Source organism: Haliaeetus albicilla, chromosome 26, assembly GCF_947461875.1.
Source record: "Haliaeetus albicilla chromosome 26, bHalAlb1.1, whole genome shotgun sequence".
NCBI classification, from domain to species: domain Eukaryota; kingdom Metazoa; phylum Chordata; class Aves; order Accipitriformes; family Accipitridae; genus Haliaeetus; species Haliaeetus albicilla.
The window spans coordinates 16,878,444-16,904,943 of record NC_091508.1 but is presented as its reverse complement, the minus strand read 5'-3'; the positions used below and the strand labels follow the sequence as shown (position 1 = coordinate 16,904,943).

The window sequence follows — 26,500 nt, the reverse complement described above, 5'->3', positions numbered from 1 at the left end:
GTTTTATTTGAAGCAGAAGTAGCATGATAAGTGATGCTGCACTTTATCATGTCATGCAGTGGAGAGAGAGCTATAATATCTCCAAATATCACGTGATCTGGACCTCAACTGCCTAAGAAAGTGTCAGTTGCTTTCTAAACTTCTGTATTACAACTGTTGGTTTCCCCTGAATCTTTACCATGCCTAGGATTTTACAGTCATCTTGTACATGTTTGAGCCCCCTAAGAGTCAGTTGCTACTTAATAGCTCCTGAGGGCCTAATTTATTCAGAGATCAACACATTGTTTAGGGGAATCTACTTGCTCTTGGCGAACTTCAGCATATTTTATTGATATGGAAGCCACTATGGGCAGTGACCCTAAAGTAAAACCTCTCAGGTTTAGTTTGCAGACAAACGTCTGTCTTGTTTTGCTGTCTGCTGTGCTTTTGTGCAGGGTCAGCATATAGAAATGTGCCCAAGAGCCATGTACTCTCCATGTTGGGGATTGCCAAGGTCATCCCCACTCAGGATGAAGTAATTTTTGAGTTGGGTTACATGTTGTGTTCATAACTCTGTCCCTTTCTCTCCATTCAAGTTACCAACTTTTATTTTTAATAGCACAAAGTCCCTCGGTCCTACAGTTAGTACTGTAGCTGTTGTATAATGGTGCTTAATATCTGCAAGCATCAACCAGCAAAAGGTTATGTTTTTTAATCTAATTCAAGTGGCTCAGGAGCCTGTATTGAGAAGCAGGCGATACCAACGCTGAAGCCGTTCAGCTGCAGTGTTAGCGGCATCAGAAGGGTCATAATCAATTAAATTACCATGCTTATCATTGCTGCTACTGTGGTCACTTAACTGTTTAGATCCATGAGCCTCCGATAGCAGAATGTGATCCACACGGTTGGCACCTGTGGCTTTGTACAAAGATTTGTGCAAAGGCTTTGTTGCATCCATCTGTCAGGGGATCTAAATAGTTAAGCAGTTAACAGGTGTGCAAAAATATCTTTAAAATATTTTTAGCTGCAGTATTTTTATTCTCGTGTCCAATGCACTGTTGAATCAGCAGCTAGAATAATTCATTTTCACCTATTGTTGTGCCATCTATGTAAAAATTAGATAAAAGTTTGCTTTTATATATTTAATCTAGGTGGACAGTATATTATTGTCAGCCTCTGTGGAACATTTGAACAATTGCAATGTCTGTGTTGCTAAATAGCGCTTTAGAAGGAGCATTAGCTTTAGCTGACTGATTTCTTCAGAAGTTTTATTAAAAGACCATGTATGGAGTTTTTATAAACTTGGCAACTAATTCCCAAAAGCCCAGATCTTAAAACTTACTGCAAGAAAAAAAATAGTGATAGTCATGTATTGTAGCCTACACATGTTTATTCTGCTGCCTTTATTCAGGGTAACGAATGAGTAATTTTTGTAGAATTTACCTTTTGCAAAATCTGAAGGACTAAATATGTGACTGGTTTATAAAAACTCTGCTTGAATTTACTAATCTTGCCCAGAAGTGTGGACTGTACATCCTATAAAATCTCATTATCCCCAGCAAAAGTCTCTAATGCCCTTTCTTAACACCTGTAAATAGAGAAGAAACATATTTACTGATACTGAAAGTTGTGTTTAATGCTGAGTATTTTTCGGAAGTTCATTTAGTTTGATGCATATTGTTCTTCGTTTTTTGTTTTCCTGCCTGAAGTGTCAAAAGACCTAAAAGAAGCCAAATTCTATTTTAACATGATGATGTTGAGCACTTTTTTATTTGTATATGTGTGTGTATGTGTGTTTGAGCACTGATCTCTAGATTTTGGTGGCATCTCAGTGTTGTGATTTCATTGCCAATGTAAAAGGTTCTGGTGTTGCCCATTCATTTCTGGAGACAGAATTCAACCAAATAAAGTGCTTCCATTTGAAAGCGAATATTGACCTTGTAACAATGAAAAGAAAGTCATCCACATATTTAAATAAACATTTACTTCCAGAAATACAGTTTCACTGGACCCTTTTGATCATCCAGAGAAGAAGAAAAATGGTTTTGTCGCTTCTCTTTCCCAATAAAAAAGGCTATGCCTCTTTGCTGGGGCGTCTCTGATTTGCTGAGGTATTCTAGCCATTGCTCTCCAGTGAGCTTTCTGCCTTACCACAAGCATTTCAAGTTGAGAACGGGAATTTAGCTGTGACTTACTGTTTCAGCCAGATAAAATATTATAGCCTGAAACTCCCCTAAGCTGCCCTCTTACTTCTCATTATTCTCCTTGACTATGGAATGGATTTTGGTTTCACTTCCAGCTATAAAATTTACAACAAATAAGCAGAAACAGCCTGTTCCAGTGGGGTGCTTGTGTCTAGCTGCTGCTGACATACTCTTACTCATGGTACTTGCTTTTTTGTTTTGTTTTTTTATTTCATATTGTTTCATACTGGAATTTTCAGGTATTTGAAGTATTAATTTGGCTCCGCCTGTACCTTCGAGTGACTGTCCCACATAGTTAATTCCTATCAGGTCACTTTGAGGCACAATTTTATCAAAATTTTACCTTTCCAGCTGGCACTGAAGAGAAACTGAAGTGGTTGGGGTTTGTTTTGTTTTGTTTTCATTTGGTCATCTGAGGAGAAAGAAAAATGCACTGTGCTGGTTGGAGTTGTTGGTGTACTTGGGAAAGACAGGTGGATCTTGCTGCTTTTTTTTTTTTTTTTTTTTTTTTTTTTTTTACTTCAGTAGGAGGCCACAAGAACTGGAAGCTTGGGGAAGGTATTTCCTCTAACAGAGCTGTACCTTGTAATGCCCATAGTGCACGCTTTGGTTTATCTGGAAGTCTTGGCAAATGTTTTTGATACTGATTGTTTATTATATTAAAACTAAAGCTGTTGCAAACCTAGCAAATCATGCATTTGCGCATGCGTGTGTGAACATGCAGCTGTGTGGAATACAGTCATGTTTCCCTTCATTGAATAATCTGAAAGCCAGATGCATATCTGTAAGTCTGGGTGAGGATATTTACAGTTCCATTTTAATATGCAGTGTTGGTGAACAGTGTGTGTGTGTGTCTCTAGCTGAGAGAAAAACCCTGACTAGCTTCTGGACAGCTTCTCCGTTACCCATTAGTCCAGTTCATTGGAAATAGCCTCGTCGAGGAGCCATGACGATTTGCAGTTGTACAGCTCATAGCAGGTGACATCTGGCTGATAATTTCATTTGAAGCAGCTATAGAGAGATTTATTTTTTTTCTAAGGTCAGATTTTTTTAAACTGTTTCAGTTCTTTGCCCGCACTAATTAACATCCCTGTCAATTCAGGACAAATCAGTACTGTTTATGAAACAGTCTGCTAATCTTTGCATTTTGGGGAAATAATGAATAGGAGGGGGTGTTGGTCTGGCTGTAACTTTGATTTATCTTACGCAGTATTAGCATTGCTAACTTTAAATAGAAACAGCACAACCAAATGAGTGAGTGAAGGCTGAAAACTGAAGCCGAGCTGAGCAGTAACTGGGAAGAAAATACAATGAGCTTTACATGTGCTGGCTGCGTCACTGACTATGTCAGATGCTGTTGTGTACTTTGGCCATCGAGGAGGGTGGAGATGTGCCACTGGCACCATCAAAGGCTGTGGCCACGCGCGCCAGTGAAGGTGAAGCTGTGGGGAACGGGTGCAGTACACGGGCCCTGCATCACCGGAGGAAGAGCTAATTCCCCTTTCCGTGGGCTGAGAGGTGACGCACGCATCACAAGGTGAGGGCGTGGGGCAGATACGGCGGAGTACTTGTCATCTGTGCATCACAGCTCAGCTGCATCCAAATGATCTGTCTGTTCATGAGGCCGTAGTCTGGGCATGAGAGAAGTCAGTGGAAGAGGAGCAGCACATGTAAACGGAACTCCCCAGTACTCCCAGAAGACTGGGGGGAGGGAGCAGATAATCTAAATACTGAGGTTGGCTCCATCAGTCCAATGCATGAACAGTCCTTTCATCTGCCCTTCCTTGCAATCAGTAAGGAACCTGATAAAATAAGGGGAAAATGAAGTGATTTGCAAAAAGAACTGATAAAAGAGTTCAGCCATGAAATGTAGTTTATATTGGCCAGGGGTCCCAAAGCTAGCTGTGTCCGAGACGTGTGCTCAGAAATACCGTAGCTGCCTACTGCAGGAGTCAGAGAAAAGCAGTGCTGCACTCAGATTTCAAATGGAATATAGATGGAGAACTAAGCTTTGAGTGTTTTAATGGACAGAGGGTAACAAAAAGTACAATTATGGTTTTGCCAGAGCAGCACTAGAGCTGTTTGTCTAGACACTGAATAATCCCCTCCCTAGGGGAGGGGGTTCGTTAATGTCTCCTGGAACGTTTTGGGCTGTTCTGCAGTTGCTGAGGTGATGGGTTTGTTTGTGAGATGCAAGTTTTGACGGTTGATTTCAAGTTGCTAAAGAGCAAGCTGCATGCTCTTACTAACCCAACCCAAGCTCTATTTATTCAGATATTTCAGGCTTCAGCTAACACAGTGTCATTCACCGCTCTGGCAGAGAACTGTGCTCGTCCTCCAGCCCCTCAGCCTCAGGCAGCACTCATCGCCTGCCGTGTTCAGCAACTCTTATTAATTCACAGTGGCAGAACATGGTAACAGGCTGGCAAGAGCACGGTGTTTCCTGGGGCCTCGGTAGCAAAGCTGCTTTCACGTAAGTGTGAGCGGAGAAGTGGATTATATCAGTAAGGACATTTTAGCCACGCAACAGAGCAACAGAAAACTCTCCTCTAGAAATCCAGAACAGCTCAATGAAACTTCAGCAACTTCCCTTGCAAGTTACTTTCATAGCAGTGATGGTCATGAATAGCACACACTTCCAGACAACATGGGATTTCTGAGACAAACTCAGCTGAAATGGGGTAAATGAAACATGAAGAGGAAGTCTTTGTAAGCAGAGACTGAAAGGAGCAGGCGCCCTCCTCTGAACGAGCGCAATATGATTTAGTGGACTTGGGCTACCAAAGCTCGCTGCTGCTCAGAAGGGTCTGTTACTGCAAGGCTTCTTGGCAGCAGGAAGTTTGGATTTTTAAATTTTTAAAAATTTTTTTTCTTCATTAACAGTCTGTAAGCTGTCAAACCCTCTCGCCACACAAGGCAGGCAGCAGTCAGCAATGTGTTGAATGCACATGTATTTATTGTAACACATTTTCAGCACAAAGTATAACACTTAAGCACAGGAGTGTATTACAATCTGTACAGCATCCTCTGAACAGCACGGACAACACAGACATGCAGCCCTACAGGCTCTGCAGCAGATTGGAAGGCAGCTGCAGTGGCTAACAACAACAGCTTAGAACAATGAGAAATCCGAACAGTGGCTCATTCTCTGACCTCCCCTTGGGCCTGGCTAGGTATATACAAGCGTCCAATAAACAGGATAGTAAAATTAACATGCTGAACAATTCATAGACACTTTTTAAAGTAAGAAGTTGCTGTTTGCAGCAAACATTTGGTCTAAAAAAAATCTGAAGGCCACATTTTTCTTTTGAAATTCTCCTGTCCTACACCCTTTCCCACTTTCTAATGCTAAGTAAGTCAAAGAGCAGCCTCCCCCCGCCGCCCCGTGAGGCGCTCAAGAGGTCCCAGCCCCATGCTGAGCCTGGTACCACCAAGGCCAGACTCGATGCTGTGGAATCATTCAGGTTCCTCAGCCCATGAGAAGCCACCCCTGCCTTGCTCTGCTTCCATTAAATTGCACTCACACACTTAAACGATTTCACTATTGCCTTTCTGGCTTACGAGATGAATGAAGAACTTTTAAGAATAGCCCTGCTAAGAAAAGTAGTGTTTAGCCTTTTTTGTCTTTGTTCCTCTCTCCACTGCCTGCTAGCGGATGCTCCTTGGCTGCATTAGTGGCAGTAGATTGGGGAGCAAGTTATTTCTGTTCATTAAATGAGCCACTGTATACACAAACGACATCTGTGTTGAGAAGCTGGAATGACCTCAGTACACAGGTAGGGGCTTGTTTGCAGAAAGCAGCTCATTCCTAAAAAACTGCTTCAACAGCCAGGGGCCAGCTCAGCCAGGCCCCTTCCCCAGCACTGAATTATCGCCCTGTCTGAGGGTGACCCATCTGAATAGGCTCTGGGCGAACAAACGGGCTCCTCCTTCTCATCCTTCACACTCCCTTTGCTTCTCGTGCCAGACGTGGGGACAGATCCAGGCCTACAGCGGGGTCAGTCCAAGAATGGGGTTATGAACCAAGTCCTAAAGCTTACGTCAGAGTTGTCCTGTGTCGCACTCCAACAAAACCTGCCCGTTAACAGCTCTAAGTTTAAGCTGTTTGTGTACCACCCCTGTGAGTTAACCACCTGGAAGGCTGCATCCCACAGCTACAAAGCTACCGGGAGCTTCCGCAGAAAGAGTACAGTGGGAAGCCATTGGGAAGGAGGACTCATCTTCCAGCTTTGCTCTCTGAAAACGTGCCGAATGCATGAAATCAGATACAAGGAGAAAAAAATTCTGCAGGACTGTGAAGGTGTGGCTTTAGGGGCTAGGGGAGAAAGAAATGGCCTCTTTCAAAATTTCTTAATTGACTGCAACTGATTTGCAAGAATTGGATAAAAAGCAAAACAAGGAAGTTGTGACAGCTGTGCATCACCAGCACAAAACTACTGGGAGACCTTGTGGCTTTAATCAGCTTCAGATAACAGGTTTCTCTAGTTGCAACACTGCCCGCTGGAAACATAAATAATGTTTCATTATCTTTATACATTTGAGTTAAAAAGAAGTGCCAAAAGCAAAACCTGCAAAGGAGCAGAGAAACTCAGTTCACTGGGGGCAAGCTGGGAGTGCCGGTTTCTTGTAAGCAAACAAAAGGGAGAGGGTCTGGGTCAAAACATGTCCTAGTGAAGTTTGGCTGCAGTCTCCTACCACGGCATTATCCAGAGATGAATTACACAGAAGCTGATTTTCTCCCAGTTTTGCTCAGCACCACCCCTATATTCAAAGTCACACGAAAGAACGGGAGAGAAAACCTGCCTTCCCCAGAAGTGGTGGTGGGACCTGCACGCACCTTCGAGTACCAGACAACGGAAGGTTTGACTCCTCAGCATTCCCCAGCCTTCCATCCCCACACGGATGTATCTGTGCCATACCTTCCCTGCCCCATCCTGCACAGATCACACAGCCCGTGTCTCTGCTTCAATCTTCTGCTCCCCATGTAGGTTTTCCAATTCTTGGACCTGGGCCACATTCTGCCTGATGGCAATCTCAGGGCCCCCTCCATACAGCGTGCTTAAATAAATCCACGTCTCCTCAGAAATCTGCCCATAGTCAGCACCTGAAAAGCACAACAGCAGTGATCAGACGTGCAGCTCTTGGAGGGAAAGGGCTGGCGCACCGCAGCGCAAGGCCATCCTCTCCAACCGCCTCCCCCCGCACAGGCTCACCCCCAGGAACAGCGAGGCACGAGTGGTTCCTACAGCTGCAGGGTCCAGACCCACCGGAGCCCCCACCCCGCTGGCAGCTCTGCTCTGCACAGCGATAGCCGCAGCTGTAGCCACAGCGGTGGCCACCAGCCCTCCGCAGTGCCGCCTGCTGCTAGAAGCCACCGGGGCTCCACGGCCGTGTCGCCGACGGCTGTGGGGTCCTGCTGCAGTCATTTCTTCCTTTCCCCGAGAGGAACTGAGCAGCAACAGCCCGTAATACCAGGGCCTACCTGACCCCTTCTCATACACAGCAACGATGAGCTCTGAGACCCAGGGGCCTCCACGCAGCAGTCCCAGGCAGTTGGGGTTGCACTGCCTGGGAGAGACTAAAAACCCCCCTCCACGCTGTCCTGGGAGGGGCAACTCAAGGCGGTCAAAGCAGGGAAAGCAAAGAACTTTTTGCCGTAAAGGTTACAGAGGAGGAGAAAAGCAGAAAGGGTTGCTTTGAGAGGTAACTGAGATGCAAACATAATCTTTATCTGCTTGGCAGGAGAGCCCAGCGAGGACAGCACAAGCAATGTTATTTCACAAGCTGGACCACAGCAGATGCTGAGGAAAGACCAGGTCACGAGCAACACAAGATCAAAGCTACAACACAAAGGGTGGCAAAGGGGAACGGTGGAAGGGGTCTGGGGAACAGAAACAGCAGGAGATGGGGGGCTGCAGGCTTCACTATAACCAGTCACATCAGCAGAACTGTCATCCTCTGCAACACCATCTCGCTCTGTGACCACTTCACTATGGACAGCTAGATCCAGTGGAACATTCTCCTTTTAGGAACACTACAAGACAGCAAGCACAAGTCTTACCCTGCTTAACTTGCACGTGGCCACCTGCTTTCGTGAGTGCAATCTTGCTGTTGTCAATTGGTCCAGGAGGCTCTGTAAGAGGAGAACAGTCATGTCAAGAACTATTCTGTTTTCCACATTGCCGCCAGATTCAGCTTATCTCCCAAGCTAGTTCTCTTGTTATTTCTGCTCTGCCCTTGGGGACCTGCAGGCAGTGTGAGTGGCTGGTGTCTGAACTCTGTTCAGCCTCAAGTCATACCAGTCAGGTGCAGTGCTCACTGAGGACCTAGCAGATGATAGATAGACTTGTTTCCATCCACCTCTCACCCCCAACAGGCTCCAGAGGTCTCTGGCTTCTTACCATTATCCTTCCCCTTGACAAAGGCTTCCCACTCACGGAACCACTGCATGCTGATACAGTAGATGACGCTTGGAGACTCCTCTGCCTGGAAAGCCTTGTTCAGCTGGGAAAGCAGAGGAGAACAGAGACGTGCAGGAAGGATTTAGTCACTCCTGAGATCTGGGGGAGCCCCTTCCGTTAACTGTAAGGCAGCTTTGCCGTTCTTCAGAAGATCCCCATGTAATTCCACCACCTTCCTCACTAGAGCAGGCAACAGACTAGGATGGTTTCAAACTTTGTGTCTGCATGCAGCCATGCACAGCATTATCGTGTTCAAGCTGCTCCTCCCCGTGCTGCTAGCACTGGGGAACCCCAAGATCAATCTCCCAGCCAATCATGTTCTGGAAAACAGGGGCAAGAGTTTCCCACTAACTGTCTGTGACAGGTCTCCATTTCCCACCTCTGCCCTTTGCTGTTGCTTCCAGGTGCTTCCCATACGAACCTTGATGAAGGTGTCGATTTCGATTCTCCTGCGTTTGGCAAGTGCTTCAATCTCCACTTGGCAAATCGAGCACACGTACAGATGGTTCACAGCAGGGCCACCCCCAAACCTGAGCACAGGAAGAGAGGGAGGGGAATAGAGAACTGCGGGAGAATGGAAATGCTTCCCAGCCCTGCATCCTACAGAGATGGATTTTTATACTACTACAGATGCTGGTGAAGGAGAGGCATCTGCAGCTGTTTTCTGAATGGAGAGTACTGCCTTTACTCAACACAGTGAGGGTCACGATATTGCTCTGGGACAATGCATTGATATAGCTCATTTTGGTTTAAATTAGGAGGCTCTGCAAATACAAGTCTTTTCCAGTCCGCACTAAGACTGCATACCTTTAAGGTGCCCTGCCAAGGGATTATGTCTTGGGCACCGCCCAAGGCGTGAAACAAAACCAAAACTCATTGGAAAGAAGAATTAAATGGCCATATTCACCTGTTGTAGAGATACTCCCACACGTTCTGGGGCAGAATCACAACCAGGTCATCGATGTAGTGATATTTATTAGGAGGGATCCCTATGGAGGAAAGGCAAAGAGGGACAGTTAACCAGGGGACTCATTATTGCTGGGTAAAGACACAAAAAAAGCCCAATCTCCCTTGCTGAAAACTCCCCAATTCCAGAATCTGCTTCCTCTGCTAATGGAAGACAGGCAAGAGTTCATTAATTGTGGTTTCTCAATTCATGGCCTCACTTGATTAGAAAGTGCTTCATTTCCAATTGGAGATTCATAAACACGAGGGCTCCCCAGCATGACAGATGAAGAAGCAGAATAGTAAAACGTGCTATCAGCTCTCTTAAGTAGCGCGTGCTCCATTCTCCAAACAAACACTGAAGGCCAACCTTGCTGATAGGGTAACACGGATAAATCCTGTCTTATCTGCTTTCTACAGGTTTGTTTTTCAAAACAAAGAGATAACGGAAAACTGTTGTTTCGTAGCACTACACATCCCTCTGGGCCTCTGACCAGCAGGACAATGGGGTAATTGTCTCATCTCTCCCTGAGTGGGCTGGAGTTTCTGCCAGAGAAGCAGATCATACCGCAGTAGACACTGTATCAGGATGACTGCTAGAGTTTTTTTTCTGCATTTGTTAATGCACCAGGAAGCATAAAGGTACAGCTGAGAGTTGCTATTCCCAGGTCCAGCAACACTGCCTTACCTCCATGAGAGCAGAGAAAGGTGTGATTGGTGATGGGACCAGGCTCGGCAAAGGTGTTGAATTTATTGAGCCACTCTCGAGAGATGTAGAACTGCAGTAAACTGTGCTCCTTCATGCTGGCAAGGGACACAACTTTCTGACGCTCTCGCACAGCTTCTTCACTGCTCTTCCTTAAGTAGGGAAAGAAGAAAATTAATCTATTCCTGAAAACTTGGTTTACTAAATGCATTTCTAGGTATTCTCCAACCAGCAAGGGACTGCTGCATGCAGGGCACAGCTCACCTGTAGAACAAGACGTAGGCTTCTGCATTCTGTACCACGGTCTCATGGACTTCAGTGACATACTGGTCATCAAACTCATACCACTGGCCATTGATCACATTCTGGCAGTAGGCTATATAATGCCCACCTGTAACAAAGAAAACATGACACTGCTGGGATTTGGAGTGCAGACAAAAGTCAGGCCTGGGATAATGTCAGCAGCACAAACAGGATTAGCTGCTGGCAGAGAATGGAGAGAGAGACAGAAAAAAAAAAAAAAAAAAAAAAAGGCTTAATTCCTGTTCAGGCAAGCTTTGCAGGAGCAGGGGAGCCTGGCACTGTCACGCTGATTTGCCTTTCTTGGAAAGGGCCTCCAGAGAGACTGAACATTGGGAAAGGGTTGAGCCAACCCAGTGGCCAGGCTGAAATAGCTGCAGGGGATCTGTCAGAAGCTGCTCTGTTCACTTTTCAAAGGGCAGAGGCTGAGGAAGCCTGGGAATGGAGGGGGCAGGCCTTACACTGCACTTCATCCCAGAAGAAGTGTTGGCTAGTCCTGGAATGCACTTCTGCTTTGCTCGTGCTCATCTCATTCCTGTTCACCTCTGCCTGTACTCACGGAAGAAGGACTTACTGCCTGCTGTGCCATGGTGACAGATGACTGACAGGAGATCATAGGTGGTGATCTGGGAGACACACTCCTTGGCTAGAAAAGGTCGCAGATCCAGCCCTTCCAAGGGGAAAGAGACATGACTGTTGATCTTGAAGGAATACATCACCTCATGCCGGAACCGTTTCAAGTGGATGCAAAGAATCTAAAAGACCAAAGACAGAGAACACCAAAGCACGCTTTTGTCGTGGGTATTCTGATAAAATAGCACATCTCTGTGCATCCGATCTTTGCAAGAGTTCTTCGCCTGTTAGTCATGAATGCTGCTGGCTCATCAGCTTAGAATGGGGAAGTCTCTTCTGGTCTAGATACAGGACTTCTTTGCCACCAAAACAAACTGCTATTTCTGTTCTACCTCTAGCCTCCTTACCTCCTCAGTGGCTGCTAAAAGAAAATGAGGAAACAAGGTGCTTCTACTCACCTCTGGTAGCCGGAGGACTTTGCAGTACTTTACTCCATTCCGCAATCTGAGGGAGAAAAAGAAACTAGCTGTGAGAAATCTCTAAAGCAAAGGGATGCCAAAAGGCAAGGCTGGGTCTTGCTCGCTTTGAAATCCAAGACAAATCCTGAATTCTGGCAGCAACAAATTCAGGCTCTTTACAGCATCCTTCCCAAATGAAGCATGGCATAAGCAGTTTGTCACGCCTCTTCTTTCTAATGCAATAGCTCCATTACTGCCAAGCCACCCCGCTGTTCATATCCTTCTCCCTTTCTTTCCCCCCCCATAGCCAGCACTTTTCCTATCTGCGATCAGTGACCTCTCAAGACCGGAACTCTAATATAAGGCAAGGCAGATTTTACATGGCACTCAGCAGAAGAAATGTCCAGGCAGAAAGCATAGCAAAATGTTTGATAGCAGTACAGAGAAATAAAGTTCCAGAAATACAACAGAATACAGACAATGCAAACTTACTTTTTACACCGTTCACAACTGTACATGTTGTCCCCTGTAGACAAAGAGAAGAAAGCCATTATGCAGTTACTCAGCACACAACACCAATATGGCTACATTTCCATCCAGTGCAGAGAAACAAAGTTAAGCAACCTCTTGGGGAAGCCAGGGTGAGAAGAGATCAAAACACTTCTCACAGTAAGTGTAGGCAAGAAAAGAATGCAATCAACTAGTAGAAAAGTATGCAATTGCCCACCAACACAAGTGAATACAGCAAATTGTTTGAGTCCTCTAGAGCTTAAGGAGTCGATGGAGAAAGCAAAGAAACTAAGGTGGCTAAGGAGCCATAGCATTCATAACCAACGAACAGCTACATCTGCTCCTCACTGAGGACACTCTCACCCAGATTTCTCACCCCTGAGCAGGTGGGAAAACTCACTTCTGCTCAGAGATGCTGAACTGCCAAGTTTTGGTACCGCCAGTCTGTAAGTGAAACACTGAGGCAGGCTTTCCAGGAGGTTTAATCCGCCTCCAAAATGCGTAAGAAATACTCCTCCATGCGGTTTTCCTTGTTTCGTGCTGTCAGACCCCACCGAAGAAAACTCACCCTTCAACTCATCTGCTGCAAAAAAGGCAGCAAGACAATCCTCCAGCGTCACAACAGGACCCCAAAACCAGCTAGGGATACAGGACACCACAAATCTGCAGAAGAGAGGGGATTAAGAGGAAGAGTTATACATAAAATAGCTGGATGCTTTGGCATACAAAACCCCAAATGGATGATGGGTTTCCTTCCAGTTGTAGGTCCTAAGCTCATCACACATCCCAGAGAAGCAGGGAAAGCATGATTTCTCTCAGCTGATGTTCCTGCTGCGGTTGCTCAAACTGGAAACGATTTGGAAAATGACACCAGGAATTAATTTGCTCTGGAGTGCAAGACTGAGCTAAAGGCAGGAGTAAGTGAGGGATTATCAACTGCACAAGAGATCTCAAGGTGTATAACAGAACTAGAGGAACAGTAGCAACTGGTTTACATGAAAAGGCTCAAAGACCTGTGAGGTACCACATACTGTTGTCCAAGGAATGGTTACAACTGACCTTCTGCTGTAAACACCACTTGTTAGGGATAGCTGCCTTTCAGCACTGCAGGGCAAACCCCAGAAATAAGAGGCCCTGCATAGGGAACACACCTCCGGATATACTCCATGATGAAAGCAATCCAGCCTTGTGAGGCATAGTTGTCCCCACATGCCCCTGTCTTAGCTGGCACATTTTGGTAGATGGCAGAGTGCAGCTTGGCCAAGTCCTCCTTCCCTGGGATTGGGAGTGACAGGTCCTGGAATGTCTCCACTGTCGTAGAAACCTGGAAATATCCAAGAGGAAGAGGTCTGGGTTTCCTGTGCATGTAATGGAGCTGGGACCTGACCTTCATCACCTTTTATCACTGTTTCGATTTTGTCTAGGCTAGAAACCTGAGCTGGCAAGTAAGAGCAGCTCGCTCTGGCTAATTATTCTTCACTGCTGTCAGCAGGATGACTTTTGTCATGGTTTTTGTAGCACTGGAATCAGTTTTCTGATATGAATGCGATATTGCTAGGCTAACTCAGTACACAGATAAGCAAACAGAACTCTACAGAAAAATACGACTTCTTGACATGGCAGGTTTCTCACACCTCCCCCACCATCCACTACTGTCACTTTAGCAGGCCTACTGCATCCCACAGTGTTTGGAAATACAAGTGCCATTTCCTAAGAAGAGATCTACAAGCTAGAAGACTGTGTGCTCTTTGGCTGACAGCCACCAGGAGACTCACTCTGTCGCAGGTGAGGCACTGTACCAGGCTGAGAATGGAGCCATCGAAGATGTCAGAAATCACACTGCGATAACGAAGTTCTTTCTTCTTTTTCCCAGAAGCCTGCATCTGGGCTGAAAGACAGACAAGGAAGCCCCATCATGTAGCAACTCCTTCCCAGACTCCTGTCTCAGTAGAGTCATGCAGCCGCACAAGAACATAGGACAAGTGCTGCCCTGCATGTTCAGACGCCACTTGCGTGCCAGTGAGACAGTGGAGCCCATTGTAAACTGACATAAGAACACTGCTGCTTCGCATGGTACTAGAAAGGGGGAGGTAGCCAAGTGAACCAACACAAACATGCCAGCTCTCAGCAGGCAGAAATTGGCTTACTGGAAATCCTGTTTCCATACTCTTACTACATGTTTAGAAGCCTGGCCCTGCCACAGACAGTCCCTGCTTTTCTGAGGTCTTGCAACATTTTGCTCTAAGCTTTACACTTTACTCCCTCTCCCCCGTGACCTGCCTGTGTACTTTGTCCTTTTTTTTTTCTCCCTCTGCATTTACCATGCATTTCCCAGGTCTCTTGCACTGGAGAGGACTCTCCACAGCAGGAACTGGCCAAACACACAGTTTTGTTTAATAACGAACCCTCTTCCCCACACACACGTGCATGGAGACAGAGTGCTTTTTATCCGGCCAGAACATCTGTGGCTGTGCTGACCTCAGCCAAGGGGCTGGAACACAGTTGAGGAAAGGATGCCATTATTGAACAGCTGTAGGGACAGTGGTATGAGCACATGCCATTGTGTTTGCAGACTATGCAATGCTGAAGGATTTCAATTTGCTACTTGCTTGGGATGAAGAGACCAGTTTGATTAACGACAGAAGCCAGGCTCTACTCTGAAGCCTAACAATGCTCCCAGCACTGGATTGACATCTGCAGCCTTAATTCTATTATTGTGAGCCCAAGATGTCTAAGAGGCAGGAAGCTCTCTCTCGGTAACATCATCTTACAGTTCTTTGGCCCACATGCTATGAAAGTCAAGTCTGGCAGACAAATGTTTACGCATCTCCATGCTCCCCTAAAGGGACAGAGCTTGTGCCTGGGACGTCATAGCCATTTTATTAATAACAAACACAGCATGCAGATGCAGACATGGATATCATTTCAGGCTCCAATACAAGAGCATACTAGAACATCTCTTGTGCCCAGAGCTTGACTTTACCTGCAAGTTTACTGTAGTCTTTGCCTAGTGCTATTTTAAGAAGGCACTGATGTCCAGGGAAATTAGCACTTCTTACAACTGTTAATCAAGAATCATGATGGATTCCTTCTCTCTTCTGTAAATGAACCCCTCCTCCTCTACATGGTCCCCTCTGCATCCCATCATATGCTCTTTGTATTACCTTTCTTGAGTACGTAGGAAGGTCCAAGCCTGGCAGGACTAGAGCGAGGAGGACTGCTAGAGAGTTTGGAGTGCATTTCATGATGGACTGGACTGCAGGGGCGTGAGGAGCAGCGCACGTAGGCATCATTGTCAGGTTCTGTTTGGGAAAATGGAGAGGGAGAAGAGCACTGGTGAAAACCCCAGTTATGAAAGGCAATCCTGTTGCAGTCAGTGTCAGCCCAGCTCTGTTGTTCCAGCACAGCATCTTTCCCAATACACACAGTTCAGTGTCTATTAACTGTCCTGCTTGTACAGGTTGGCAGATACAGCTCCCTCAGTGCATGGATAGGAGTGCACACTACAGGAGAGCTACACTGAACAGCTAATAATTACATATAAAAAAACCAACCCACCATTTTTCACGCTTATGACTAATTAGGTTTTACAGCTTGCTCCTGTATCCCTAATCCACATAAACAGCATTGCTGTCTTCAGTGCCAGTTGGCAGAGTAAGACTCTTACATAAAGAAGTGTTGAAAGATCGTATATGTTCAGTTTGAGGTGACTCCACACCTACGTCTTAACTGCTGCTCTTTTCTTTTCCCTAAGACATAGAAATACACAAACTGTGCCTCTCCCTTTTCTCTCCACAAAGCCCACAGTCCAACATTAACAAATACCTTCTTTCATGCCTTTTCCACAGCTAGTATTTCCCCAGGCCAGGCTATCAGATAAAGCAACATGCACATAAAAACCCTTTTTCTTAAATTAGGAAAAGGCACAAATACAGCGTTTGCAGGTTTGGCAGAGGCAGCTATCACTGCCTTCAGGACATAGTCTTTACTCAGATCCATAGCATGTTAGCCTGGCTAAGCACCTCTCTGGCTCACGTATTACATTTTCTTACAGAAGCAATTGTGCACAAAGGCAGAACTACTGCCAGGGACACTGAGGAAAAGCTTGAAGGCAAGATCTCTTGAAAACCATAGAAGGAACACTCACACTGTGTTGTTTGCCACTGCAATGCAACACTGTCCCTGTGTAGGATGACAACATGTCTTCTCACAAATAACACTACTGGAAGAGGTGTATACCTGGTGTCCTACACGGGCTGGCAGGACGGGGAGCTGGCAGCATCTCAGGTGAGGCTCTACCATCAACTGGCATCATAGTAGTATCAACATCTGCATCCTCATCCACCTGCTCTGAGTTGCTGCGCCGATGGCCACAGGAGAACTTTCTGTCCTTCATCCTCTCTTTCTCGGAGATCCCTCTCCCTGCTTCATCCTGGATCAACAACTCCGTCTCTGCCAGGGAGCTGCTGCCCATGCCCCCTGTGGTCCGACTTTGACCATCTCCTTCACCCCTGTCACTGCTTGAGTCACAGGAGAGGAACTCATCCTCCGAAGGACTTCGGTCACCATCTCGCTTGTCGTCCTGGTCACTGGTATCCAAATCCCTCGTCTCTGCAACAATTGGTTCCTTCAGTTCTTCATGAAGCTGATCCATCAGACACCGCAGGAACTCCTGAGTGTCCTGAAAACCAGGAGTAATGCCATGTTAGTATCCATCCAGAAACAGGGAAATGAGAGGAGCAAAAGAGGAGATGGCTCCATTCTCAGCCTCTTTCAATGCTGCCCACAAAGGTTAGCCACCTCTGCAATGCAAATAGACCCTACACAGAGAGAGTACTGTGGCAATGTACCAAGAAGCCTGTCTGCTACATAAATGTTTTAACTCCTAAATGATAAAAGGCCCAATTTTTATCTGAACATCTTCAGCTGAAAGACACTGAAAAGCCAGACAGCAGCTGCAGCATGCAAACCATGAGCTTATTTATCACAGGTTTACCACTGATAAGAGGTAAGCGACAAGGAGAAATGTAATGAAGACAGCAGGCCATAGAGAATAGACTCCTATCCACAAACAAGTTTCATGAACACTCACTTCTGCTCATGGCAATCCCTCTCTTAGAGAGGGCAGATTAAAATCTTTAATAAGTAGGGAATGGAACCAGAAGCCAAAGACTAATTCAGTCTAGGTGCAAGCTCCTACATTCATAATACATGGTAAAAGAGCTGATACATTGGCTTCAAAGGACCTGCTGAAAACCGTCTTGGTATTTTGACAACTCCAGAAAGTTAATTATGATGTTTCTGTTATTTTATGGAAGTTTGGCTTTTAGCCTGCTCTGTCTTCCTTTCAACTTTTATCTCTTTACAGCTGAGAGTTTTCCAATCCAACATACTTCACATCAAAGATAAATATAGAAGTTATTTCATTAATCATTATTTTTATCCTCTGTTTTGATTTCCTGTCAGTATCACAGTTTCGATGTACTGTCACTTCTCTTGTAAATTTTCTAATCATAGTTTGATGTTTACATTTTTTCTAAAGAACAAACACAAGAGATACGTTGATAAAAACTTCAAAGAAAAAAAAAAGGTTACTAGCTTTAAAGAAGATTGTTTGCTGTAATTGCCCAGAAAAAGAACATAGAACATTCATATCTTTAACTTTTTAGTACAGATTTATCCAGGTTTCTCAGCTCTGACGTGACTAAATAATACCTGACTCTCATATAACATGTATCAATAGATCTCAAAGCCCTTTATAAAGGAGGTGACCATCATAATTTCAGAGGTGAGAAAGCTGACACGTGAAAATGCACTGATTTGGTATCAGCAAGCCAGAGGCAGAGCCTGGAAGAGAACCCAGGTCTCCTAAATCCCACCCAAGTGCTCTATCAGACCACTAATACTGACACAAAATGGGAATGACCCCTGAGCTCAAGCTCTTCCTTCTGAACACAAACACCACCGCTGCAGGAAGAAAAATCCCACCATCTTTGGAATAATGGCATGTTTTTGTTGAGGCCCCCCCACCTGCTGTGCATAGCCTCGGAACATGGGGTTGACGAGTTTAATTCCATGGGATAGACTGCTTGGAACAACATAACTCGGGCTGTTTAGATATGAAGAAAAAAAAAAAAAAAAAAAAGAAGTTAGTTTGCTTATCAGGCCTGGAGCCAGTTTGTCTAATAAGCCATAGAACAGGGTGTGGTAACTAGTTAACGAGGACAGAAGGTAATCATGCACCTGCAAAGCCTGGGCATATATTTCTCTATTTGCTGGATGACATACAAATTAAGAGACAGAAAACATCTCGCAATCATTTCAGTCTATGCTTCCAGAGAGACCCTTCCCTAGAGCATATTTAACTTAAAGCTCTGTCCACACTTTGAATTGTCTCAAGTGATTCTTTCCAGAGCAGGGTTTTGCAATTAGCTACTTGGTTTGATTTTGCAGCACCATGTCTGTCTCAAAATCTGGGTGGGCTGACCACCCAGTAAATGAGGTAAATCAAAACCAATATTAAGATGATATTATATTGTTTCAAAGTCTACAGCCTTCTCTTCCAGAAAGACACAGGTCACTTTTGCTCTGTATCTTACATATCCCTTGTTGACAACTAACATGAAACAAACATGCAATGCCATTTAAATTCCTAGTTTGATTTTTTTCAATTAATTGCACAGAGCAGACATCTTCAGATTTAAACAGAGCTGCATTATTTTACACTGTCCTTTGAACTGGTCTAGAATTTGAACCAATAGCAAACATTTCCCAAAATGTCACCTGCATTTTCCACTGTCTTCAGTAAAAATCTCTGTATCATTTTTTCCATCCAAATCGTCAATCCCTCTGCTAATCAATAGCAGTGCAATTAAGTGCTGGTCAGTCCATGCAAAATACTCAGAAATGGCCAAGAATATTCCCTTACTCCATCATTTTTTCTTCATTGCCAACAGGGAAGCTATATAAAAAAAAAAAATCTCTTCCTTTTTAAAGTTATAACATTAAGAATGTATTCTTTTCACTGACATCAACATGCCCATTTTATCACTAGTAGCAGGATACAGGATCTCCTAGATATGGGGGAATCCTCGCATACCCATCTATGTGACGTTCGAACTGCCTGCCTTAGACAATGCACTTATCTCTGAAGATCTAATTTCCTCTTTGCTGATGTCAGACTCAAGAACTAACATAACTATGAAACCTGTCCAGATTAGATTAGGAAGTGACCCAGATTAGATTAGGGAGTGACCACTCACCGTTTCTTATGCCAAACCTCAGACACCAACTTCTGGTAACTTTTGCACAGTGCTGGTTTCTTATCTGTACGGACCAGTCCACCACACTCGAGAAAAAACTGTGTGAGAGGTGGGCTACAAGAAAAAAAGAGAAAAATTCAGTGCACAGAAATTTCTCCTCTGCTTCTACTTAAGGGTTTATCAAAACTTAAATGCATGCCCTTTCAAAAGCATGCTTAAGATACTGTTTTTAAATCAAGGGAAGAAGTGATTCCAGATGCAGACTTGACTCCTAACTTCAAACAAATGAAAAAGGCTGATCTGAATCTGTTCCCGGTACATAGAAGAAATCCTGGAATTAGTTCTCAGCATGATGGCTAGAAAATATTTTAGGATATGGGTTCTTAGAATTATATCACTGGGGGGAATAGAGAGATGTGACATGCCTTCCCATGCGATAAATGTATTTCTGTCACAACAGAAATGATGAAGTTTTACTTCAAGCACTCATCTAAACATGAGTCTTGTATGTAGCCACAAGTTGGCTATTCACTCAGTTTACTGCTGTAAAATTTCTGTTGCCCTAAACAAACACTTAAATTTTTCTGCACCTAGCCTGGCTGATTTCTCTTTGCAAGGCTCATGAAGGTCTCAGAGCAGAGGCACCACTTTCAATATTTAGTGAAGTCTAGTAAAGACTCTACTGAAAGGCCCTAATGCCTACCAGTTAGAGAGAGCCTGAAGTGCTGCATTCATGTAGCAGGAGTTCCCAAGATTTTTCATTCCAGTAAGGCCTAAAGCACAAACAAGAGAGGCATGAAACACTTTCCAGATGTGCTGCTTTCTACATTTCTCCCCAAAGGAGAGGGAATTCAGCCCTTTCTAGGCAGTCTCCACGCTCTGCTCCTAGGAACCTCTCAGTGCAGGTCCTACAGATTGCAGAGTTACCCTCACAGCACTTTCATCAGCTCGATGCAGAGTTACCTCTTGGTTTCAAATCGTCATCCTCTGATTCAGATTCGCCTTCATCAGCCACTGCAATTGGAACAGCTTTCAAAGGGTGAGCAGGCAATGGAGAATCCTAGATTAAAGACAGAAAAATAAGCATCAGTGAGAGGCCTCCTCTAAAAGACGAGTTGTGAGAGATACTATCTTACACATAAATCAAGCCAGCCTTTAAAAATAAAGCACACTGGAGAGAGAAGAACCAGTTGCACTGCCTACCCTTCTCACTAATGCAAGAAGGGAGTGGAAATAGTACCATTACTGCTTCCAGTACACATGATAAGAGAGGCATCAGGAATATGCAGCAGTGTCACAAGTACATGTGTTTCTGGTCTGACAGCTAAAATTTCCATGGGCCATGCATTGAAAATGAAGATGTGACAGCTGTTGTGGTTCCTCCCAGAAACATATGCCCCACGGAAGAGGCCAGGAAAGGTTAAAAATAAAGTCAGAATGGATAGTGAAGTCATCCAGAAGTCTTCCTGGTGGGAGATCCTGTAAGGCAAGGTTATTGGTCCTCTGGCTACAGGTAGCTACATTCAGTGAAAGAATGTGCAAAATGTTCACAGCAAAACTGGGACAATAGCGGAAACCTCTTGGCTAATTTTGAAACAGGTAAACAAAAACCCTGCCAAACGTTCAACCCTGCCACGTTGTGACACAGACCCACCGGTTCAGTGAACTTCACTGGTGGTGACTGTGCGTGCGTTGCCAGCCGCTGGTCCAAGAACACCTCCTTTTCACAAGCATAACACCAGACACGGAAAGTGGTCAGATTCACCGTCAGGTTGTGCTTTTTGGCCTAAAAATAAAAGGTGAAGTAATGAATCTCATTTGACAGCTGGCTCAAGTTGAAGCACTGGACTACTAGAACAGGGTAGAGGAGGATTAGATAATGGGAAAAATCCAATTCTATCTGTCTTAAGATAGACAACAGAGAAAAGCTCACCTGTGCATGAAGTGTGCTGTGGTCAGCAAAGGACTCCCCACAACCAACATAAGGACAACCAATCTAGTGAGAGAAAAGAGCAAAAGTACAATGGGCACAACAAATTAGACTCTTCATAAAACAGTCTGCAACTCCAGTCCCACCAGCAGCTGCAAATTCAGAATTGATCTTGCCAGTTTTCTAACCTGCTTTTTATTCAGGGCCCAGAATAAGACAGAAAATTGGAATTGTTTAAGAAAGAAAACCTGGAACCACGTTTGCACCCACATAAAGGCTCCATTCCAAGGCAATTGCTCCAATGGGCAGCTCATCTGAGCAGTCTCGAAATGTCTGGGCATTCCAGTGTAAAAATAAACTGGCCCTGCCTGCCCGCATGCCCCTTGTCATTCCTTTCCACCTCGCTACCCTGAGCAACGTCTTTTGAGGTCTCACACTTGCAGCCTCCCTTCACAGTTGCCAGCAGAGGCAGGACCCAGCTGACAGTCAATGCTGGGCATTTTATTCATTCCTGTTGGGACTACCGGGGGCAATCACCTATGAGGAGTAAACTGTTACATCTTGGCATATTCTGACAGCATTAGCCTTTAATCTAGGGAGTCTTTTCCTTGGAAACCATCAAAAAATGGTGGATAGTTCTACTGTGAATGCCCTCTTTGCTTTCTGCTTTTTTTTTTCTTTTCAGTACAATACTTTTTTTTTTTAAATTATATTAAAGCAAAGTCCCACTATATCATGCACACAAATAGCAAGCCATTTTTACCTGAAGACAAGCCCAGAGATTTGGTCCCACAGCTCCACAAGACTGGCAAGTTCCCTGCATATTCATGATAAAAGAAGGTTTGTTTGCTTGTTTGGTTTTTAAGCAACCTAGTCCTTCAAAAGTGGGAAACTTCTCTGTAAGACAGGCCTTGCCAACCTGCAGCTCACAGTATTTCATTTCTTAATACCACACTTCCAATTAAATATACGCTTTGCAGCGTTTTAGCTAAGTGATACATTTGAGCAGGATAAAATGACAGTAAGAAATAGATCAGATGGGGTCGACAAAGGCTTACTTTATGGAACATGTGCAGGGTACATCAGCATTAGAAGAAGAGTTTCTGCCTCTCCTCTATGGAGACAGGCAACATTTTCTTCAAAAAGCAAGCATGCAAACCCATGCACAATAGCTAAAAGGGAAAAGAAAGGACTGAGAACTAGAAGACCCTGTACCTTGGATTTGAGCAGCAGATCATCCCTGGTCACCTCTCCTATGGAATCCAGGTGAGGACAGATGTCTCTTGTATCCCCCATTTTCACCAACGCTCACCTGCAAGGGGGTGTTTTCCTAGGACAAGAAAGGATACTTCCTTTCAGCTACATGTCAGATTTGTTCTCACAGATTGTAAGAAGATAAATTAGCATGTTTTGTGTATTAGAGATTACAATACCCATCTTTAAGGTTCAGAGATCAAAACAAATCTAAATCTGGACTCAGTCTTATTAGCTAGCACAGTTCTGACCTGTTGTTGAGCGGCTGCATTGTGGTTTCGAAGGTAAGCAAGCAAGGCAATGGGGAGGAGAAGGAAACACATGAATAAAGCTAATAATCTGTACAACGAGGAATGTGCATTCAGAAATGTAGGGAGGTGGTCAATAGACAGGCCTAGCTTCAGCAGCACAGCTGCCAACTCGGTTTCAGGTATGGGGATGGATTTGCTGTAGCCTCAAAATGAAAACAGCAGTACAGTGACCCACTGACCACCCTGTTCTTAAATTCCCAGACTGTCTGGATCATGTAGCATCTCTGAATGATGCAGAGTCCTATGGCAATAAATAAAACCTGCCATTAACTCATACATGCTTTACATACATAACTTAACTGGTCTTGTCTACCATGAATACTCCATGAACCTGACTAGACTGATAAGTCACGCTTTCCCCCCTAGAAATTGGGTGTTCTGTGCTAGCTCAGCAGGTAGGGTGGGAAAACAAACGTGGTGATCTGAACTGAATTCCTCTTGCTGAACACACACACACAGCATGAAGAGATACAAATCTAAGTAGCTTGGTTGCATGAAACTTAGATTAAAAGTGAAAGGGCGCTGCAGCCCAAGACACAAGTAGTTAGTATATGGTGTCTAGGGGCTTCATGCTATCCATACTGTGCTGATCTAAATCTAACGTCTAGTTATTATACTACTTTATCAAACATTAAAAATATGATTACTGTTGTAAATGAAGCTGGGCAAGAGGGAATTAGACTTAAATGATCTGTAACACTGATAACCAGTCTTCAGTCTCTGAGGAATTTACCATTTGATAGGTAGATTTTCAACAATATGAGCCACATAACTCTCAAAGACTGTACAAAATGTAACAACACTGTTCCACCCAGCTCGTACATCCAAGCACTGCAAGTACAGAGGATTTCATAGCTGCATGCTTACGAGCACAATAAACAATTTCATGGTGGTCCACGGTTGTGTAAAAGACTTCGAACATGTCTCAGTAACATGCAGCTACAAAAGAGAGATGAGAAGAGTTTGTGTTTCTTAAGCATAGTTTACATAGTTTAAGTAACCTCACTTGCGGCTGTTAAAGAAAAAACAGAAGTGATATTAACAACACAGATCAGAATCCAAAATATTACTATTGGCTGTAAACAAAGCAGATATGAAAAGCCCACATCATTATAAAAAAGAAGTGGAAAATTCTGATTAAGTTAATGACTCCAGCAGCATGGTTGCTACCCTCTGTTGTTTTCACATTTTGAGGACATTTGAAAGAACTCCCAGTGTTATCTGGTCTGAATCACTGACAGTGGGGAGAAAAGGAAAAAACCAAAAAAAAGATAAACAAATACCATATCAGCAACACTTATCTTGGGAGAGGAAAAGCTTGCCTAGCACCTTGCCTTGGCAGAAGACAAACCTCAAGGATAATTCTATAACAATGTTTTTGTAGCAGTCTTTGGAACTGAATAAACTGAACTGGAGGAGCAAAGCAAAACTGGAGGGAGAAGAAATCATATTTGCATGCCAGAAAACACAACAGCGGTTGTAACCAGTCTCTCAGTAACCTGTGAAGAGATGCTTAACAAACAACTGAGCAAATTCATGCAGCTTCACAGAGAAGCAAAATAGTATCATGTAACATATGTTGATTTAAAACACAAGTGACAAGACTGCACTATCTTTGACTAACACATAAAACTGGGACACTTTCAGGCTCTGAGTCCCTTCATCAAAACCAGCCCCTTTTCCCAAATGCATCAGATGGTCCAATTAAAAACAAGTATCAATGCAATGTTTGCTAGTTCACCTTCCTCGATTTCTTATCCCTTTCCCAGAAGAAGCTTCCCAGAAAACCTAATGAACAAAATACTGTTTTAAAATTAACTCCAGACCCCTTCATCTTCACCAGCTTCAGCTAACTGGGAACCAGTTTTGGAGCACGTACGTTAAGTACAGTCTTGTGGATGTAGATGGTTTTAGTGCATTCCCTGGCACCACTCCTCTACTCAAAATTAAAACCACGCCTCTAAACTTTCCGGCACTGGGATGCTGATCTTCCCACCTAGGGCTTCCCTTTTTGAACAAAAGAGGGAAGACCTCATTTTCGCCTCTCAGCCCTGACTAAATGCATCAGAAAAGGTTTGAGTCGTAACTGTTCAGAAGGAAGTATTCAATCCCCACCTGCCCATGACTCTGCCCTAAGAGCTTTAGCTGGCAACACAGCTCTCAAATGCTGCTCAGGAAACTAGAAATTTAATAAAAACACTGCCAGAAAGCTTAACTGTGCTTGTCAAAATGTACTGTGTATGATGGGAAAAGAAGTTACCTTAAAACAAGTCCTTCAGCCTGTCTTTCTCAAGCACCACTGTAGAAGAACAGTATACGAACATGTCAGAACAATTCCACGGTAACTGCAACCTACTTTCAGTTGCTTAAATTGCTGCCAAACCTGCTGTCTCTGCCTTCTACAGTAACACGTTTCTCGGGGTTTTGGTTTTTGGGTTTTTTGCTTAAAACAACTGTGTGGTTTTGTACCAAAGCTAGAGCCAGCTGTCAAGAATTTCAGATACGTGCAGATTCACTGTCTGCAGAGTAACCATTTGTATGAATAAAAGAAATCCTAGCACTGCTCATCTGCAAAACAACTACCAGGTCTGCTCGCTCATCTTGCATAACCTACCAAGACAAAAGGAGTATCTGCAGTTGTTCTTGGTGACATTTTATACTTGAGATCCTGAAGAAAGAAATATTTACTGAACTGCCTAGCTGACAAGGATGAACCAGAAACCAGGCACTTCTGACTCTTAGCTCGACATTTGCACCACATCACGTATTGGAAAGCCAGGCGTTTTATGTAGAACAGGCAAAGGAGACCAGGTATTAACACAGATTTATTACTGGAGGGCACAACACGACGGCACACCTAGAGATTTAGCTTTTAAGAAAAAAAAACACCTTCGGGAACTCTCCCCTCACCCCGCTATGTTGCTCCTGAAGCGCAGCGGACCCCCAAACCACAGGTCCTCTCCTAACAGACGCTACAGCTGTGAAGCGTGAGTGAAGCTGAATATAAATACACCTGCACGCCGCTGGATTCGGGCAGGACCAGTCACCGGCCGCCCCGCAGGGTCCCACTCCGAGGGTCGCGGGAGCGCAGAGGCCGCTGTCGCCCCAGGGAAGGCACCAGGCCCTGGGGGGCTGCAGGGCCCACCCCCCGCTGCCCGGGCACCGCGGGATCTCGGGGCGGCGGTGGGGCGGGGTGGGGGGAGGCCGGGCCGGAGCCCCCTCCGACCGCTGCTGCTGCTGCTGCTGCATCATGCCCGGCCCGGCCGCCCTCCCCACAACACCGAGGCGGAGAGGCCGGGACGGGCCCCGGCCCGAGGCCCAACCGCCCCCCCGCTCCCCGGCCCCGCCGCCGCCCCCGGCCCTCTCTCACCTGCGGGGGGATGCTCGGGGCGCCGCCGCCCCCCGCCCCGCCGCGGGGCTGCGCCTCAGGCCGGGCCGCCGGGTAGGCCGCGCCCTGCGGCCCGGCGCGGGGAAGGGCCGCGGCGCCCCGAGCAGCGCGGGGAGGCGGCGGCGGCGGCGGCGGCGGCGGCGGAGCGGCGGGCGCCGCGCAGGCCGGGGGAGGGAGGGAAGGGGAGGGAAGGGGCGGGGGCCGGGCCGCGGCGGGGCG

At 45.2% G+C, this 26,500-nt stretch overlaps 1 protein-coding gene across 3 annotated transcripts; it reads right to left on the bottom strand.

Annotated features, from left to right (window-relative positions):
• Positions 1–1,946: 1,946 nt before the first annotated feature.
• USP20 (ubiquitin specific peptidase 20) lies at positions 1,947–25,192 on the bottom strand. 3 transcript variants are annotated; one of them, XM_069770550.1, is made up of 25 exons: positions 25,154–25,192; positions 22,544–22,658; positions 22,092–22,145; positions 21,332–21,394; positions 21,053–21,184; positions 20,362–20,458; positions 20,102–20,171; positions 19,399–19,512; positions 18,167–18,245; positions 16,376–16,817; positions 15,301–15,438; positions 13,912–14,024; positions 13,288–13,460; positions 12,705–12,799; positions 12,119–12,152; positions 11,627–11,672; positions 11,170–11,350; positions 10,560–10,686; positions 10,278–10,447; positions 9,552–9,633; positions 9,066–9,174; positions 8,585–8,687; positions 8,245–8,316; positions 7,103–7,287; positions 1,947–3,985 (listed from the first exon to the last, which is right to left on the bottom strand). In XM_069770550.1, exons 2-24 carry the CDS (start codon positions 22,622–22,624, stop codon positions 7,127–7,129), a joined length of 2,736 nt encoding a protein of 911 aa, XP_069626651.1. In that variant the 5' UTR covers positions 22,625–22,658; positions 25,154–25,192; the 3' UTR covers positions 1,947–3,985; positions 7,103–7,126. The 3 variants fall into 3 exon arrangements, with proteins under 3 accessions (XP_069626651.1, XP_069626650.1, XP_069626652.1); XM_069770549.1 differs by lacking the exon at positions 1,947–3,985 and having other exon boundaries at positions 5,120–7,287; XM_069770551.1 differs by lacking the exons at positions 1,947–3,985; positions 22,092–22,145 and having other exon boundaries at positions 5,120–7,287.
• Between the last annotated feature and the right edge of the window lie 1,308 nt (positions 25,193–26,500).

What these genes read in the sequence shown, in the direction of transcription:
- USP20 (XM_069770550.1), bottom strand. Translation starts at nt 22,624, where the DNA reads ATGGGGGATACAAGAGACATCTGTCCTCACCTGGATTCCATAGGAGAG. An exon ending in ATCTGCTGCTCAAATCCAAG is followed by an intron (nt 22,146 to 22,543) that starts GTACAGGGTCTT and finishes ATGAATATGCAG; the next exon opens with GGAACTTGCCAGTCTTGTGG. An exon ending in AGTGCCTCACCTGCGACAGA is followed by an intron (nt 13,461 to 13,911) that starts GTGAGTCTCCTG and finishes GGATATTTCCAG; the next exon opens with GTTTCTACGACAGTGGAGAC.